The sequence below is a fragment of the Callorhinus ursinus genome, unplaced genomic scaffold (assembly GCF_003265705.2).
Source record: "Callorhinus ursinus isolate GAN/ISIS: 27379988/994484 unplaced genomic scaffold, GSC_fseal_2.0 scaffold57, whole genome shotgun sequence".
Lineage (NCBI taxonomy): Eukaryota > Metazoa > Chordata > Mammalia > Carnivora > Otariidae > Callorhinus > Callorhinus ursinus.
In genome coordinates, this window is record NW_027397119.1 from 4895139 (window position 1) to 4910319 (window position 15181).

Below are 15181 nucleotides of genomic sequence, written 5' to 3' on the forward strand. Positions count from 1 at the left end.
CTGCTCTCGCTCTCTCTCAAATAAATAAATACATCTTTAAAAAAAAAAGAGTATCTACTTCTTAGCATTTTGTGAGAATGTAATGATATAATTCTGATAAAGCATTGAGCATCATTTTTATTATTACTAAAATAGTGACTAAGCCTATGGACTCTGACTGCCTGGGTCGAATCTCGGCCCCTCCATTCACTTGCTGTGTGACCATGGGAGGGCAGGTGTTAACTTCTCTGTGCCCCTTTCTCAGAGGGGCATTGTGAAGGTGAAATGTGAAGATGTGTAGAGTGGCGCCCGGCATATACTCAATGTGATGCAAGTGGAAGGTGTTTTTAGTGGGAGGCCCAGCTCCCAGCTCAGCTCCCCCTGTATCCGGTCCGGTGTTGGCCCTCCATGGTGAGAGAGAGTAGACTCATGGCTCTCCAGATACCATGCCTCCCTGTTCACAGCTACAACTCTACTAGCAGCCCCCTCCCAAAGGTTGCTCTTCCCCCCAAAGCAGCCCTGTGACAGAGCTCACCTCCTCCCTCACCCACTCAGTTCCCATGGTCTTCACTCTCAAGAAGCATTTTGCCCCTTTGCCCTTGCTCCACCCTCCCAGAGATGGATTGGTTCAAGCCCTGCTGGGAAGCAAGAGGGACCAGATGATGACCTCCAGAAAGCCTCCACACAGGCCGGGCCATGGCACTTTCCCACAGGGCCCTCGCCTTGGGTGTGTTGAGTTGGCCCCACGGACTCTCTGCACCCTGGTGTTTGTTTTGAGTCAGGCCTGGGGCTGGTCTCCGGCTTTTGTAGGGCAGGGTGGAGACCCCAGTCTGCCAGGGCCCCAGGCTAGTAGTCGACTGGCGGAACTGAGATTTGGCTCTGGAACTTGGGGCCAGGCTCTCTCAAAGGGCTGAGCAGAGACAGAGCAAGGAGACCATGCTTTGGACCCAGGCCAGCCGGGAGGAGCTCTGTGAGGCAGGGAAGGGTGGGTTTCTGTGGCTGCCCGGGCATGAAGCCCAACCCCATCCTCTGTGGCGCGGGCTGGCTCCATCAGGTTCTCCAGCTTTGCATGTGTGTATATGAGAGAGACTGGGTGTGTTTGTGCCTAAGGGTTTCTGTGTATGGTAGGAGTTGTTCTCTTTGCACACAACTGCCCTTCTGCCTACTGGGCTGTTTGTAGCAAGAACCCCGGGCAGAGACCTCCTCGCCTACCCCATCCCAAGTTGCTGGTCCCTGCAGGGGCTGACGGGCTGAGCAGCCCTGGCTGTTAGACCCTGCCCCAGAGAGTAGCTGGCACTGCCCTTTGTACCCAGCTTCTCGTATTTATGGCAAATAACACACTGGGAGCAGAGGGCAGAACAGGGAGTCACAGGGCGGGAGGAAGGGGGACTCCTCGGGCAGCTCAGCCTCTCTTGGGACCAGTGCTGAGGTGGTTAAAAGCCAAAGGGCCCCGGTTTTGTAGGCTTAGTTCAGGAGTCACCAGGACACTGCCCTGAAAAGCCAGGCTCTGCTCTTCCCAGAACTTTGGTCTCTGCTCCAGAGAAGCCACTCTCCTCGGTATGTGGGAGGGCAGGGAGGGGGGCTGCCCCTCCCCCATCCCACTCCAGCAGGCTCGCACCCCTCACCACGCTTTGGGTCCAGGTATCAGTGGGATGGAGGAAGAACCAGACCTAGAGGACGGATCACCGGCCGGCCCACCTCGAGGACAGTGGATCTGGAGGATGTGACCTGGAGGATATGACCAGTCCAGGAGTGTGAAGAGAAAATGACTGGGAGGAGGGTGCATGAGGGTGGAGAGAGCAGGGGATCAGGACGGGAGAGCCCCCGGGGCTGCGATGGGGAAAGGAGCCACCTAGTGGCAAGACATAGAACTGCAAGGTGTCCCTCCCGGCTGGGCCGGGGTGCGGATTAACTCCCGCCCTGTGCCTGTAGGACCAGGTGAGGGCCTGAAAGCACCCTAACGTCTCAGTCCAGAATAGTCAGGAACATCCAGCAGCTGCCAGGGAGAGGTGATCCAGGTTTGCAGAGAAAGGGAGCTGTGAAATCAAGCCGGACAAGGGGCTCGAATGGAGAGGCCCATCTTGATGGCTGGAGTCCTTAGGAGGGGCTGGGACTATTGCAGAGGTTAGGGCTTCGGTAATCTGAGCATCTTGGGTGGTGACGGGGTGCGGTGTGATGCCACTGGGACTGAGCAGAATGGGTCCCCGAGGGGCCTTAGCAGACAGCTGCCAATTCCTTAGACCTCCATTCCAACTCTGAGCTCCTGCCTGGAGCCCAGCACATCCATCTCTCTAGACTCCCTGCTTCTTCTGAGCACTCACAGCCAGAGCTACAGAAATGACCAGGACCCTGGTTTTTAATGGAGAAGCTGTGATACCTGGGGGCACTCTACATGTCACAGAAGCAGTGGAGGGATGTGGCAAGGGGCCAGAGGGAAGGTGTTCTCACACCTCTTCCTCCTCAGCTTGGCTACACCGCGGCTGGCCGGGGTCGCCACCCTGCCAGGATGAGGTCTTCAGACACTGCTGTTTGTCCTCTTGGGTGTCTGTTTAATCCCAGTTCCAGAGGAGAGCACTCAGGCTGGAGGGGAGAGTGGAAACAGGATGGGAGGCTCCAGAAAGGCAGGGTAGGATGCAGAGAGGTAGGTGAGCCAGGTCGGAGAGAGGAGCGCAAGCGGAAGCCCAGAGCACAGCGCAGCAAGCCTGCCTGGAGGGACAAAGAGGCAGAAGCCATCTTACTGATTTCCCCGTGGGACATACAGTTCTGGGACTTCTCACCCCTGGCACCCACCCCCCCCCCATCCCGGCTGGACCATCATCCAGAGGGGCTCCTATGAAGCCTCAGCCTCTCAGCCCAGGGCCCAGGCTCCCTCCCCTCCCCTTTCGGAACCCCTGCCACGGCTCTCCACACTGTGGCTCCTCCACCACGGCTGGTTAAGTCCCGCCTCAGCCTTAAAACGCGCGCTTCTCCTGTATCTCCTCCTGTATCTCCTTGCCCATCTCCTCTTTGGAGAGCTCAGGCCTCCGGAAAGCCTCCTGTGCCAGGGTTGTGCGCCAGACCTCTGCCCTGTTGCACAGCACCTCAGCACTCCCGTGGGGCTTTTATGCAGCCTCACTTTGCTGCTTTCTCCAGCAATTTCCTCAGAGAGGGGGTGGTCTTGTCTTCTCTGAATGGAACTTCCTGGGACCAGGGACTCTGAGTTTGGGGTACTTTACCAGGAGGTGTTTTTAAAAGCTTAGACTTTGAGAGAGTCAGAGCTAGAGGGCTTCGGGGATCATCCAACCCAGTGGCTCTCAAGGTCTTGCAGGAGAATCACCCAGAGGGCTGTCCCTGCCCACCCCCCACCCCCAGTTGCCTATTCAACGGCTCACAGGTGAAGCCAGATCATTTGCTGGTAGAACTGATACTCCTGGACCGAGGACCACACTTGGAGAACACTGATCTGATACAACCTCCGGTTTTATAGACGAGGGGAACAAAAACTGTCCCAAAGCAGAAATGATGCGCCCAAGGTCTCCAGGGGCTGGAGCCAGGACCGAACTGACCAGAGGTGACCCCCATCAATGCACCACACTGGGCCCGACCCACCGGCCATCGTCCTGGAGTCCCTATTATCTGTTAGATTCTGGTAGGCCCCAGAAGAAGGGAGCTGGTCTCTAGGTACCTCTACTGTGAGGTCGGAGACTTGGCGGCATCAAACATCTTCTTCCGGCCTTCCATCCCAGACATGGCCTCCACATTCTTCCTCCAGTCACCCACCTCCACGGGCCGTTCCTATGGGGGGGGCCACACACACACACACACACACACACACACACACACACACACACACACGTCAGAGACCGAGCAGGCTGGAGGGAAGCTGGGGGCCCTCCAGGCACAAGAGAAACTAGGTGAGGGGAAAGTCAGCCTCTTCGAAAAGAGGAAATCCCAACACCCCTGCCCAACTGGGGAGGCCCAAGGACACATTTGGGGTAGACACAGGACAAGCTAAGGCTCCACTAGAAGAAGGAAGCTGTGTCAGCTGGGAGTTCTGGATGATCGCAGCGGGATGCCGGGGTCAGTTCCCACCCCACTGAACCACAGCCCAGCCTTGCCTCCAGACCCACGCCAACCTCCTGGTCTGGTGCTCAAGGCCACCTCTTCTAAGAAGCCTTCCTCCTCCCTAAACTGGCTCATTTTCCATTTTACCAGCATACTACCTGCCATCTCTTCTCTTTATGAAGTTCTTTGGGCCAGAGACCATGTCTTTCATTCATGTTCCTTCTAGAGCCCATCCATTCTGAGCACATATATTGAGTTCAATCAGCTTTGAATGATTTGTTGCTGAATGAGTGATTGAACTCAGTTCTCTAATGTCTGTGCTCGTGTGTTGTATGACCACAATGACCTGCTGTCTTTTTTTCCCCAGTAGTGACAGAAGGCACTATCTCCCTGGTCACCCCAACTCTACATTCTCTTCACACTGGGTGCAGTTTCTACTTTATTGCTTGGTTTGGCTTCGTCTAGGTCCCGGTTTCCTTCTCAGATAGAGAGCAGCCTGAGGGAAGGGAGCAAGTCTTTCTCCCAAAACAGAATCACAAGACTTCATCACTGGTCTCCCAGAGGGTTCTAGAATGTTCTAGCAGTCTGTCTGGCCTCCAACAGGAGCTCCTGCCTGAGGCTATGTGACAGAGTGACAGGTGATAGGACAGGGGGTGAAAGGTTCTGAGAAGAGGGGTTCTCACCTTCTCTGTGTCTTCCTTCTTCACTGACTTCAGGTTGGCCCGCAGATCCATAGACACCTTGTGCTTGGAGCCCAGTAGAGCCCGGAGCATGGCGTCAGCTGAGACCCGGACCCGACGCAGTGGTGGACGCTTGAATTTCCCACGGAGGTCCAGCACCTTCAGCTTCAGGTCCTTAATCTGCAGGTGAGAAGGAGCAGGGGTTCACGGGAGAGGGAGCACCCCCAGAGCACCCTTCCTGAGGATCTCAGACTTCTAGGGTTCCAGCCAGAGCTACACCCCACATTCTCCAGCTTCCAGGCCAGACCCTCTGGGACACTCAGGCGCCCCCCCATCACTTTCAGAATAGCCACAAACGTGCTTGTTGATAAACAAATGAATGAGTAAATGGACAGATAAAGCCCATTAGCCATCTTTGTCATGGTTATGTGACTAGATGGGGCAGCCCCACCAAACTCGGCACAAGTCTGGTTTGAAAGCCCTCTTTGGAGTGTGGGGCTGCTTCCTCCTATTCCTGGGGCCCCATTCCTGCTTCTAACTAGTCCCTCCCGGTAAGCCTTCAAAGCAGTTCATTGAGAGCACAGCCTAAGTCCAGTGGGGGGGATGAAGTTTCTAGGGTGCTATCTCTGGAGGGAATTCTGGGGAGATTTGTGATGCCACAAATCATCATTCCTGCTGGGGAGAAATGAGAAGGAACAGAGTGGTCTCTGATCCCGCGCCCTCCCCTCCTCCCTGCTTGAACAAGCACCCAGGAGCAGCCCACGAGACCAGCAGGGGTTCTGCCCTCCGAGTTCTGCCCCACCACATGGGAGCAGGGTCAGCACGGAGCTCCCGCTCCCACACCCCTCGCCGAGGGAGCGCTGAGCACCGCAGTGGGGGGCAGCGACCAGCCCTGCTCCCATAACCACCACTGTGTGACCTGGACCAAATTTCTCAGCCTCTCTGAACCTCAGCGTCCTCCTTTGTAAGGTGCAGATAATAGCACCTCCTTTATCCACACGCGTGTAGGGAGGATCAAAGGATGCAATGCACATGAAAGCCATTCACAAAGGGAAGATATTATTAACTAGCATGTGACTGTTTGTGTGGGTGAACAAAGAGGTGAAGAGCCCCTGTGGCAGGCTGGGAGGAAGTCTGTGCTTTTCATCTGTGTGATTATCCTCTCTCTGCCCATCTCCAGCCCTATGGGGCTGGAGTGGAGGGACCAGAGCTCCCCAAGTGGCCACTTGCCAAACCCTGCAGAAGGAGGGGGACCTAGTCCGCAGCTGCAGCACCAGTGCCCACGTCCCGCCGCCAGCCTCCCCCCACCCCCCGCATCGCCCCACCATGCACCCAGCCTCTGCTAGCCGTGCCCTCCCCTCCTGCAAGCTCACCTCCCTGGTGTTGTGGAGGCATTTGGCCTCAATGTCATATCTCTCCTCATCCACCACCTCCACCTTGGCGTGCAGGTCCCGGCACAGGTCCTGGGGGAAGCAAGGTTAATCAGGCAGGAACAGCAAAGAGGGGAGAGGAGTCATCTGGACCGCAGCCTCCCTTTCCCGCCTCCTTGCCCAGTGCCTTTGCAAAACCTGCATTCCGGAAAGGGGCTGATATGCCCCTTCTCTCTGAGGTTCATGGGCTGCTGAGAGCTCCCTGCATAAGCCCTTTGTTTTCCTTTCGGAATGTCATTGTTTTCTTTAAAAGGTTTTCTTACAATAAAAATAATATAAGCGAATTGTAGAAAATGTGAAAGCTAGGTATTAAACAAAAAGAATAAACTACAAATAACAAGTGATGCCACCAGTGGGAGGTGACCCCTGGTGACATTTTGGTGTATTTCTTTCCAGTCTCTTTTCTCTGCAGTCGCTGGCATTTAAACAGTTATCAGGGGGCACCCGGGTGGTTCAGTCGTTTAGCATCTGCCTTCGGGTCAGGTCATGATCCCGGGGTCCTGGGATCGAGCCCCACATCGGGCTCCCTGCTCAGCGGGAAGTCTGCTTCTCCCTCTCCCACTCCCCCTGCTTGTGTTTCCTCTCTCGCTGTGTCTCTCTGTCAAATAAATAAGTAAAATCTTTTTTAAAAAAAATAAATAAAATAAACAGTTATCAGTGTCTTTCAAACATTAAAAACCTATTTGTAGGGGAAGGACAGACAGGTCCTGAGGCTCCCTCCCTGCACTTGTGAAATGGAATCTACCAGCACCACCTCCCAGGGGCCTATGCGGTGACATGGGACCGTGTAAGGGAAGAGCCCCTTGTAAAGGAACGGAGCCCGGAGCTCCGCTGTTAGTGCAGGCTCCTGCCACCCAGGCCCTGGGGTCAGCCCCGCAGACTCACCTGCAGGGCACTGAGGGACAGGCCTCGGGTCTGCAGCGTGGGGATGCGCTCGGTCAAGTAGCGTGCCTTCTCTGCCTCCCGTTCCTCATGCTCCTGCTCCCAGCACTCCTTGGCCTTGGCCAGCATCAGGCTCTGGACAGGACAGAGCCTGCTGAGCCAGGGGCCCAGGGCTCTTGTGTTCCCCACCCAGCATCAGGGCACGAGGGGAGGAGGACCCCAGGCTGGAACCGGCTCTTGCCTCTGGCTCTACAAGCAACGCACCCTCTCGTACTGGCCAGCGCCCCGACCAGGCACCCCTGGGAGCGTGTGGATGAGCCGGTCCCGAGGCCTGCAGATGTGTGTGCTGCCTACAGCCAGGGCCAGGGAAGAACGCACACTGAGCCACCACACACAGCATCTCTCGGACCCTGGAGCTGTTTTCCCCTCACAGTCTTCCTTGTACCCACTTCTGGCGTGTTTTGGCCCACAGAGCTCCAAAGAGAGAAACTCTGGCCAAAATAAAGCAAGGCCCTCTGGCTGCCACCAGTGGTTTACCACCCTGAAGCTGGTCACTGCCTCCCCTCAAGAACCCGGGCAGGAGCCAGGTCCTCCCTAGTTTCAGGTTTCCACTCGCTGACCACCTGGCTCCAGGCAGTTGCCGGCCTCCCTCCTCATCATCCTCACTTTGGCCTCCTTCGTCTTCACCCTCCCCCGACCCTCCACACCCCTGCAGAGTCTGCACCACATCCCCTCTGTCTCCCACTGGATGTCCCCCCAGAGCCAGCACAAAGCTTCACCTTCAGCAAGAGTTTGCGGGAGGCCGTGATCTTGGGCTTTCTCTGAGGGTGAGAAGGGGAGAGACAGGTGGTGAGACAGAGGTGGCCAAACTGGAAAAATCCGGTCTAGGCCGGCGTGCGCGCCCACCAGGTTCACCGTGACTACCCAGGCTCCTCGCCATAGGGTCCCTTAAAAGGCCCCTCATCCTTGTGATTCAACCCCTCAAATTCAAGGAATGCTGTAGTCAGCAACCTTGACCCTGACCTAGAGGCTGAAGCCCTCACTTTCAATCCTGGTTCTAGTGCTGGTGGGGTCCTGTGTGGGTCATGTGACCTCTCCGGGCACCTCCGGGTCATGTGACCTCACCTATAAATAAGGATGCTGAGACCCACCTTCCTCAGTTCACAGAATGATTACAGACAGAATGACATCATGGACGTGCAAATCCTCCGAAAAGCATGAAACAGATGTACCTGCTTAGCACTCTGGATAGTAAGGTACCAATACCTTGATGATCTGTTGTGTCCAGAAACAAGCTGCGAATTTCATACATCAAGAAGTGTATCTTTTTAGACATCACAACTTTTTTTAATGTCAACACCATCCATATTAATCTTTCTCAGGTATAAAAACATTGTTTTCTCTTCTTATTAAAAATACTTGATATATTCTTGCCAACTAGGTATGTTCTAACAAGTCTTAGCTTGCGACAGCATCCCCCCCACTCCAGGGGAGGTGACAGTAAGGAGGGCTGTTCAACCTCTAACTAATGAGGCTGTGAGGCCTTCTGAGCACTTGTATCTCTTCTTGACCATAGGTTGTCGATTCTGGTTGCTGCCAGAGAGCAGCTATCTACTGGTGCTGTGCTGTGTGCTGGGAGAGCAGAAGTGAGCAGGCTTTAAGGGAGAAAATGGGCTTCATATTTTATGGATGGAATGTGTGACCTCTAATCTGACTGTTCAGCAGGGTTTGTCTGTCCTTTCCTCTCCTAAAGCGAGGGCTGGGCTACATTTCAGGTTAGCGTGCCTGTGGGAGAAATGGCCTGTTGCTCTGGTCATTACCACTCACGGTTTACACCCTGTCGTGTACCCATGGCAAATGTTTCTTTGCAATGTTGTTTCCCCACCACCTGGTGAGTTTCTAGGCCATCTCGTCTGACCATCGATCAGTGGCAGCTCACTTTAATATGAGCCTCAGCAAAACTGAGAAATTCATATAGCTATTGAAAAATGGTGTACGTGATTCTGAGAATCTCCGCACCAAATGTCCCCTCCATCGGTGCTGTTAATTCCCACCATTGTCAGTTCAGAGCCCGATCCCTGCAGTTTCTAACCCTGCACTGGATACAGGCTGTGTTCTCAGTACTGTTTCAGGGTCAGAGTTATCTAAAACCTGAGGGGATTTGTAAGGACACCTCTTTGCTCCTCTCTCAATGTTTGGTCATTGGGAAGGGGTAGAATAACCCAATGATGATCCCTTGTTACTGGACTGACTCTGCAAAAAAACAGGACGGTCCCTCAGGGCTAGTCAAGTGAGCAAGAATGGGTGAAATACCCCACATCCCACTTACCTCGCTTCAGGCATCCACCACAGGAAAGACAAGAGGAGAGAGCAAAAGACAAAGTGTGAACAATTCATATGACGTATGCAACAGCGGGACCATGTGGATGAGCCCGGGCAGGGGCGGTGTGGTGACAACCACACACCAGAAGGACACCAGGCATTAGGCAGGGGGACCAGCTCAAGGGTTCCAGCAGAACAGAATAAAACTCCAGTGGCCCTCTGGGCTACTGGAGGTTCTGGCTGGGAGATGCTAGCCATTGTAAGTTGGGGAAGAGTGCTGGAGATTCCAGGAAGCCTCAACATAGGGTTCCAGCATGGGAAAGCTCCCGTCCCTGGCCTTGTGGGCAAGTTCCCAAAGCTTTGTTCATCTGTTGGGTCAGAGTAGAACCGTGGCCTGGCACACGCAATTCATCTGGCCTGCGCAGAGAAAAACTCTGTAAGAGGCCACAAAGGTCTTCCCTAGGCAGCCTGGAGCATGGGTTCTGCTCAAAGACTAGGAGGACACGTGGTGGCACAGGGGACCTAGGTACTCAGGATTGTTCCTTCTGTTAAAATCTGTTCTCCTGGGAAGTTGCTTCAGGGTTTGGACAGATGGTGCCTCCCCTACGGGCTTGAAATCTGCAGCAAAGGGCCTGGCTTCCTCCAAACCCGAGATAGGGATGGGGCTACTCACACTTCAGGCATGGTGGTGGTCGGGGGGCAGCACCTGGAGGTACAAAGCAACCATCAATGTGGAAAAGCTGTAACTCCTGCCTCCCAACCCTGCTGGGCCCTGGGACTGTGTCAGCCACCCAGCCTGGGAGAGCCGGACAACAGGAAGAAGAAATCAGACAGAATGGATTCCAACAGGTCGGGAAGGGATAAATATTTGTGCATTGATACTCTCTTTTTTTCATTTATTCACTCATTCATTCATTCACTCATTCGCTCACAAGAGAGAGAAATCTTAGAAAAGCAAAGAAACAATATAAGAACTGTTAAGTGGCTCTATTGGACAGGTATGTAGGGTGGGGATCTGCAAACTACAGGCCCCAGGCCAAATCTGCCCCCCCCACCCGCCCCCACCCCCCGCCTTTTGTTGCTTAAAGCGTTGTAAAATAAGGAATATGCAACAGAATGTTATGTGACCTGCAAAGCCTAAAACATTTACTATCAAGCCCTTTCCAGCAAAGTTTGCCAACCCTCATGGGGAACAGAATGGAATCCATAGAAATCTATTTGAAAAAGTGAGGTCATGGGGCCGTCCACAACATGCTGAGTTTAGAGTCTCTCCTGTGGACAAGGGTGAAGTTCTCAGAGAGAGGAAAATCTGAAAGCGGAGTGGCACAGAGCAAAGATGAAACGCAGGTAACTGCCATATGGCACAACTCCAGGGGGCGCTATTCCCATGCGAGGCCATGTCCTTGTGCCAGGGGTGCCGTTCACACAGACGGCAGTGTGAGGGGCAGCCCTGGGGTGGAGCAGGGAGGAGGCCCTCTATGGAGGGGCTTAAGCCAGCAGGTAAGGCAAATCCTGCCTTCTACTCTCATCTTCATCCTGACCCTCCCCAGGCCAGTTTTCTTCTCTGCAAAAATCGAGGTGAGATAAATTGTCGTCCACTTAAAAAAGCTCTTAAACCCTTTGTTCAAACCAAATTTTACTTGGAAGCAAAACAAATTCAAGCAATCCGAGCAAACGGCACAGGCTGAAGGGGGTACGTAGAAGCCCGTGGCCCTCTGTGAGGACCCCGGGCTGTGGAGCACAGTTTGAAGTCCCCTGACTGGGTTGTCCTGGGGCTCCCTCTAAGTCCCGACAGCTGGGGGACCCAGGCCAAGAAGGGGGTCCTTGAGGCGGCACAGGGGGATACTCCAAAGCCAGATCCAACTCACCATCTTGCCTGGGCCTGGACAAAGAGCATTCTAATAGAGGGTGGGGATTGTGCAAAAGCCCAGGGGAAGAAGGACAACTCTGGTGGGGGCAAGCGTGCGAGGCAGGACGGGAATCCGGAGCTGGGCTGTGGGTATGTCGGTGGGAGTGGGGGGCATGGAGCACAGGATCAGGAGCTTGAATTTGGCCCAGGAACCTGGTTTGGTACAGGGGAGGGCAAAATCTAAAGGACGATTGTAAAGTGGCTACCAGCCATTTCATTCCAGAGCCACCTCCTGCCTCTGCCTTAATTCTCTCCTTTCCCTGTGCGCCCGTGGAGCCTCCTCCCCCAGCCCATGAGTGGGGCTCAGCCACCTGACCTGAATCTCCCCCCACTGTCAGAAAGCCCTCTGGGCCTCCCACCTCTGCCTCTGCCACCTAGGGAGGGTGAGGCCTGGGGCGGAGGAGGGGGAAAGGGAGTGTGACCCCAGAGTCTCAGCTGTCACCCCGGGGCGCAGTGGGAGAGGTAGGATCCAATCCATAAATTCCCCAGATATTTGGCTGAAATTAGATTTTATCACCAGCTGTTTATTCTGAGGGCTCCACTCCTCGGAAGACTAGCAAGGCAATCCAAAGAGAAACACTAGCTGGTGAAGAAACACCTCCAGGTCCGTCTGTCTGTCATCACTGCCTGGCCATAACGCCAGTCCCCAGGGGGCAGCAGGTCTCAGCTGAGTGGGGATGTGCCTCACCCTTGGTGGGCATTTGGCCATGGTCACGCCTCCCTGAGAGAGCCCACTGTCACCAGCATGGGGCCCTACTGGCCCAGGCCAGGTTCAGCCTCATGCCAAGCTGCAGGGCCTGCCCCCCAGCTTGGCCCCCTGACAAATGCCAGGCCCAGGGGTCCCCAGCCTGTGCTCTGATACCCACCAGATGGGACCCCTTGACAGGTCCTGTGGAAGACAAGCAGAAACCTGATAAGAAGTCAGGATGCAGATAGCAGCAAATGTGAGGTTGGAGGGCCGGCATTCCATCTCCCCACAAGTAGCAAGTGAGGAGATAATTAGAAAATCCACCCCTGGAGGGAGGGAGTGAAGGATGGCCAGGGGTTGACTCAGAGCTAGGCTTTCTTTTCCCTGAGGCCCCGCAGGGTGGACCAGGAATATCAACTAGACTAGGAGACTGAGGCTGAGCGTATGAGCGTCTGTGTGTAATTGAGTGTGTGTGTGTGTGTGTGTGTGTGTGTGTGTGTCTGTCTGTCTGTCTATAGGGACAGGAACTGATCTTTTTGCACACCTGATAATCAGGGACACAAATTTCTGGTTAGGCTCATGTTCTTCCCTCTGTTCCGCACTCCCTGACCTTGGACCCCCAGTTCAAGGGCATCCCAGTCCTCTTTGACTGATCATTAGAAAGCATTGTACTCCTACACCCCCCACACCCCCATCTTGAGCTCTTAGCAGGAAAGCCTAACCTCAGAACCACTGTGGGACAATCTCCCAAACCCAGTGTCTGGTGCTGCCTTTAGCCCCCACCCCACCCCCAGCCACGGCTCCCAATATAGAAGGTCCCCTCTGTTTTGCATTCAGAGACTCTCGTGCCCCAACACCAAATGCTGTCACCGTCAGCCTTCCCTCTAGGGGCCCCCCACCAACTACTTTCTACTCCTCAGAGCCAGGAGCGGGGGACAGCAGGGTTGGCAGTCTGCTCTCACCCGCTCTCGCCCAGCTATACAGATGGGCGTGCAAGGGGAGCCGAGCACGTCCCTCAGAGACCAAGAACAAAGAGGCAAGGTGGTTTCCTCAGTCTGCAGGGGCTGGGGTCTGGTCTATTAGCCTCCCCCCAAGTCCCACACACCAGAGTACCTTCTTTGTCCTCTGCTACAGCCATTGCCCACTTTAATTGCCTGCCAGGCTCTTCCTAAACTTCCAAATGTAGCTTCCCCCCCCCCCCCCTCTGATTCCCCCCGCCCCCCCCCCCCCCCCCCGCTTCCTCTAGGCGCCCTCTCCCACCGGGACCTGCTGGGTAGCCTGTTGTATAACACAATCCACCAGGCTCTACCCTGGGGCCCCTTGAGCAGCCCGGTGGGAAATTCTGCTCCTGGTTCTTAGCCTGAAAATGGGCAGTGGGGATTTTACCTCCAATAACAGTTTTGCAGGAGAGAGGTCATTCCACAGGATAAAACACTGTGGGAGCATCTTAGGACTGTTCCCTCAGCCAACCCAAATGCACAGGCCATGGATGATACAGGTTTGCTTCCATCTCCACGCCCTGGTGGTCTCCTCTAACTCAAGCCCCAGTTTCTCTCTCAGGGCTCGACCTAGATCCAAAGTTCTGGGCTGCAGACACTTACCTCGTTCAGGCTCTGTGAACTGGGCTGGCCTGTGTCTCGCTGTGGACCGCAGACTGTGAGGGGCAGGCAGAGGGGAGGCTATGAAAACTATGGGCCACAGCAACTGGCCAGTAAAAATAGAACAGACCCGCTGCCTCTCCTCCCACCCCCTCCCACCCCCCCCACCCCCACACACGAGAGCAGACACACGCTGCGGAACACATGGCAGGCACGCCCTGAAGACACGTGTGTCCAGGCTCAGGGGGACACACAGATCCTGTGCACACAGAGGCCACCGACCGAGTCAAACCAGCACCCACCTAGGGGGTCGCAAGCCAAAGAAGGGAGAGAATGAGCAGCCAGACCAGATGAGGCACTGAGCAGCGATGGGCCCAGGGCAGAGCCTAGGGCTCTGGTGGGGGGCACCGGGAGGCCTGGGGGGCCCAGCAGGGGCTGGGGGCAGGGGAACTGTCTCTCGGACCTATATCTCTCTCACAAGGAAATGTGGAAATCAGACCCCTGAGCCCATGTTCCAAAAGCCTAAGCGGGCTAGAGACTGGATTTGGGGGCTCTCGTGTGGCTCTGGTACACGTGCCCTAGGAGGATACCTGGGCTTGGGGGTGACATCAACAGCGCTGCAGACCAACTCCAGGGAGTGTTCCTGGGGCTGAGCTGAGGTGGTGGTAGCTGTAGCATCCACCTTTATGCTCAGGGAAGTCTGAGGGTCTGTGGACACTCTGTACCCCCCTCCAAGTAGGTTTCCGGGAATCTAGGTTTCCCGGGTTCCAAATGGCACCCCACATCCCATGCCTGGAACTCAGTGAGACTAACTCACCTTCTCCCCTGCCCTACCCTCTGTCTCCAGCCAGAATCCAGGGGGCTGGTGCCGTGAAGGCTGCACCTGTTTACTGGGTATTTTTAGGACAGTTGATGAACACATAATACCCACCCAATAGTCAGAGAAAGACAATGCCTGCTATGTTAATCCTGTGGCTATTATCGTTGGTCATCTCCTGGGCCAGGATCCCAGGCTGAGACAGGACAAGCGGGATACTGAGCCCCCCTGGAGGCCTGCCAGAGGCCTCACAAGCAGCAGGAGGTTAGGGAGCTCTACCACGCTGCCTGTTTGGTGGGGGTGAGAGCTGGTAGACAGGGGTGTCCTAAGGAGACACACCCACAGTGCCTACAGAGGGGTCAAAGACCCTGCCCGCTGGACACTGCCATTCTGGTGCCCAGCAGAGGCTGCTCTCATTCGGTTCTGTTCAGGTCAGTTTGGGAACGCCCCCATGCTGGAAGGCTGCCAGGGAGAAGGGACGGGGCCAGGGAAGTTGTAGGGCTTGGAGGCATAGGATTCTGGGGGGAAGGGCTGGGATGGACAGTAAGGACAGGCATCCACCCAGGAGCAGCAGGAGGTCGGAGAAAGGGTGTGAGGCCTGGGATGAGTCCACTGGAGTTTACTGCATTGGCTTACCATGTTTGTAATTTACACAAGAACTTTCTTACAAGAAGTTAAGATGCACCAAAAAAAAATGAATTACCTGCATGGATTATTCTGCTTTTTAGAAAGGAAAAGAGAAAAAAAAAAAAAAAAAGCATTGACAAATGGAAGAACAAAAGAGGGTTGCAGGGACCACAACGAATCATGGACTCTGAGGGCCTTGGGGTGT

General features: G+C 55.0%; 1 protein-coding gene across 1 annotated transcript; it reads right to left on the bottom strand.

Moving 5' to 3' along the window:
- On the bottom strand, nucleotides 1-13474 carry TNNI1 (troponin I1, slow skeletal type). The gene is given in 8 exon segments (XM_025855252.2): nucleotides 1-2685; nucleotides 3644-3753; nucleotides 4707-4883; nucleotides 6077-6166; nucleotides 7019-7150; nucleotides 7795-7836; nucleotides 10007-10043; nucleotides 13321-13474. Coding segments are annotated over 7 exon segments (687 nt in total). The 5' UTR covers nucleotides 13422-13474; the 3' UTR covers nucleotides 1-2685; nucleotides 3644-3645.
- Between the last annotated feature and the right edge of the window lie 1707 nt (nucleotides 13475-15181).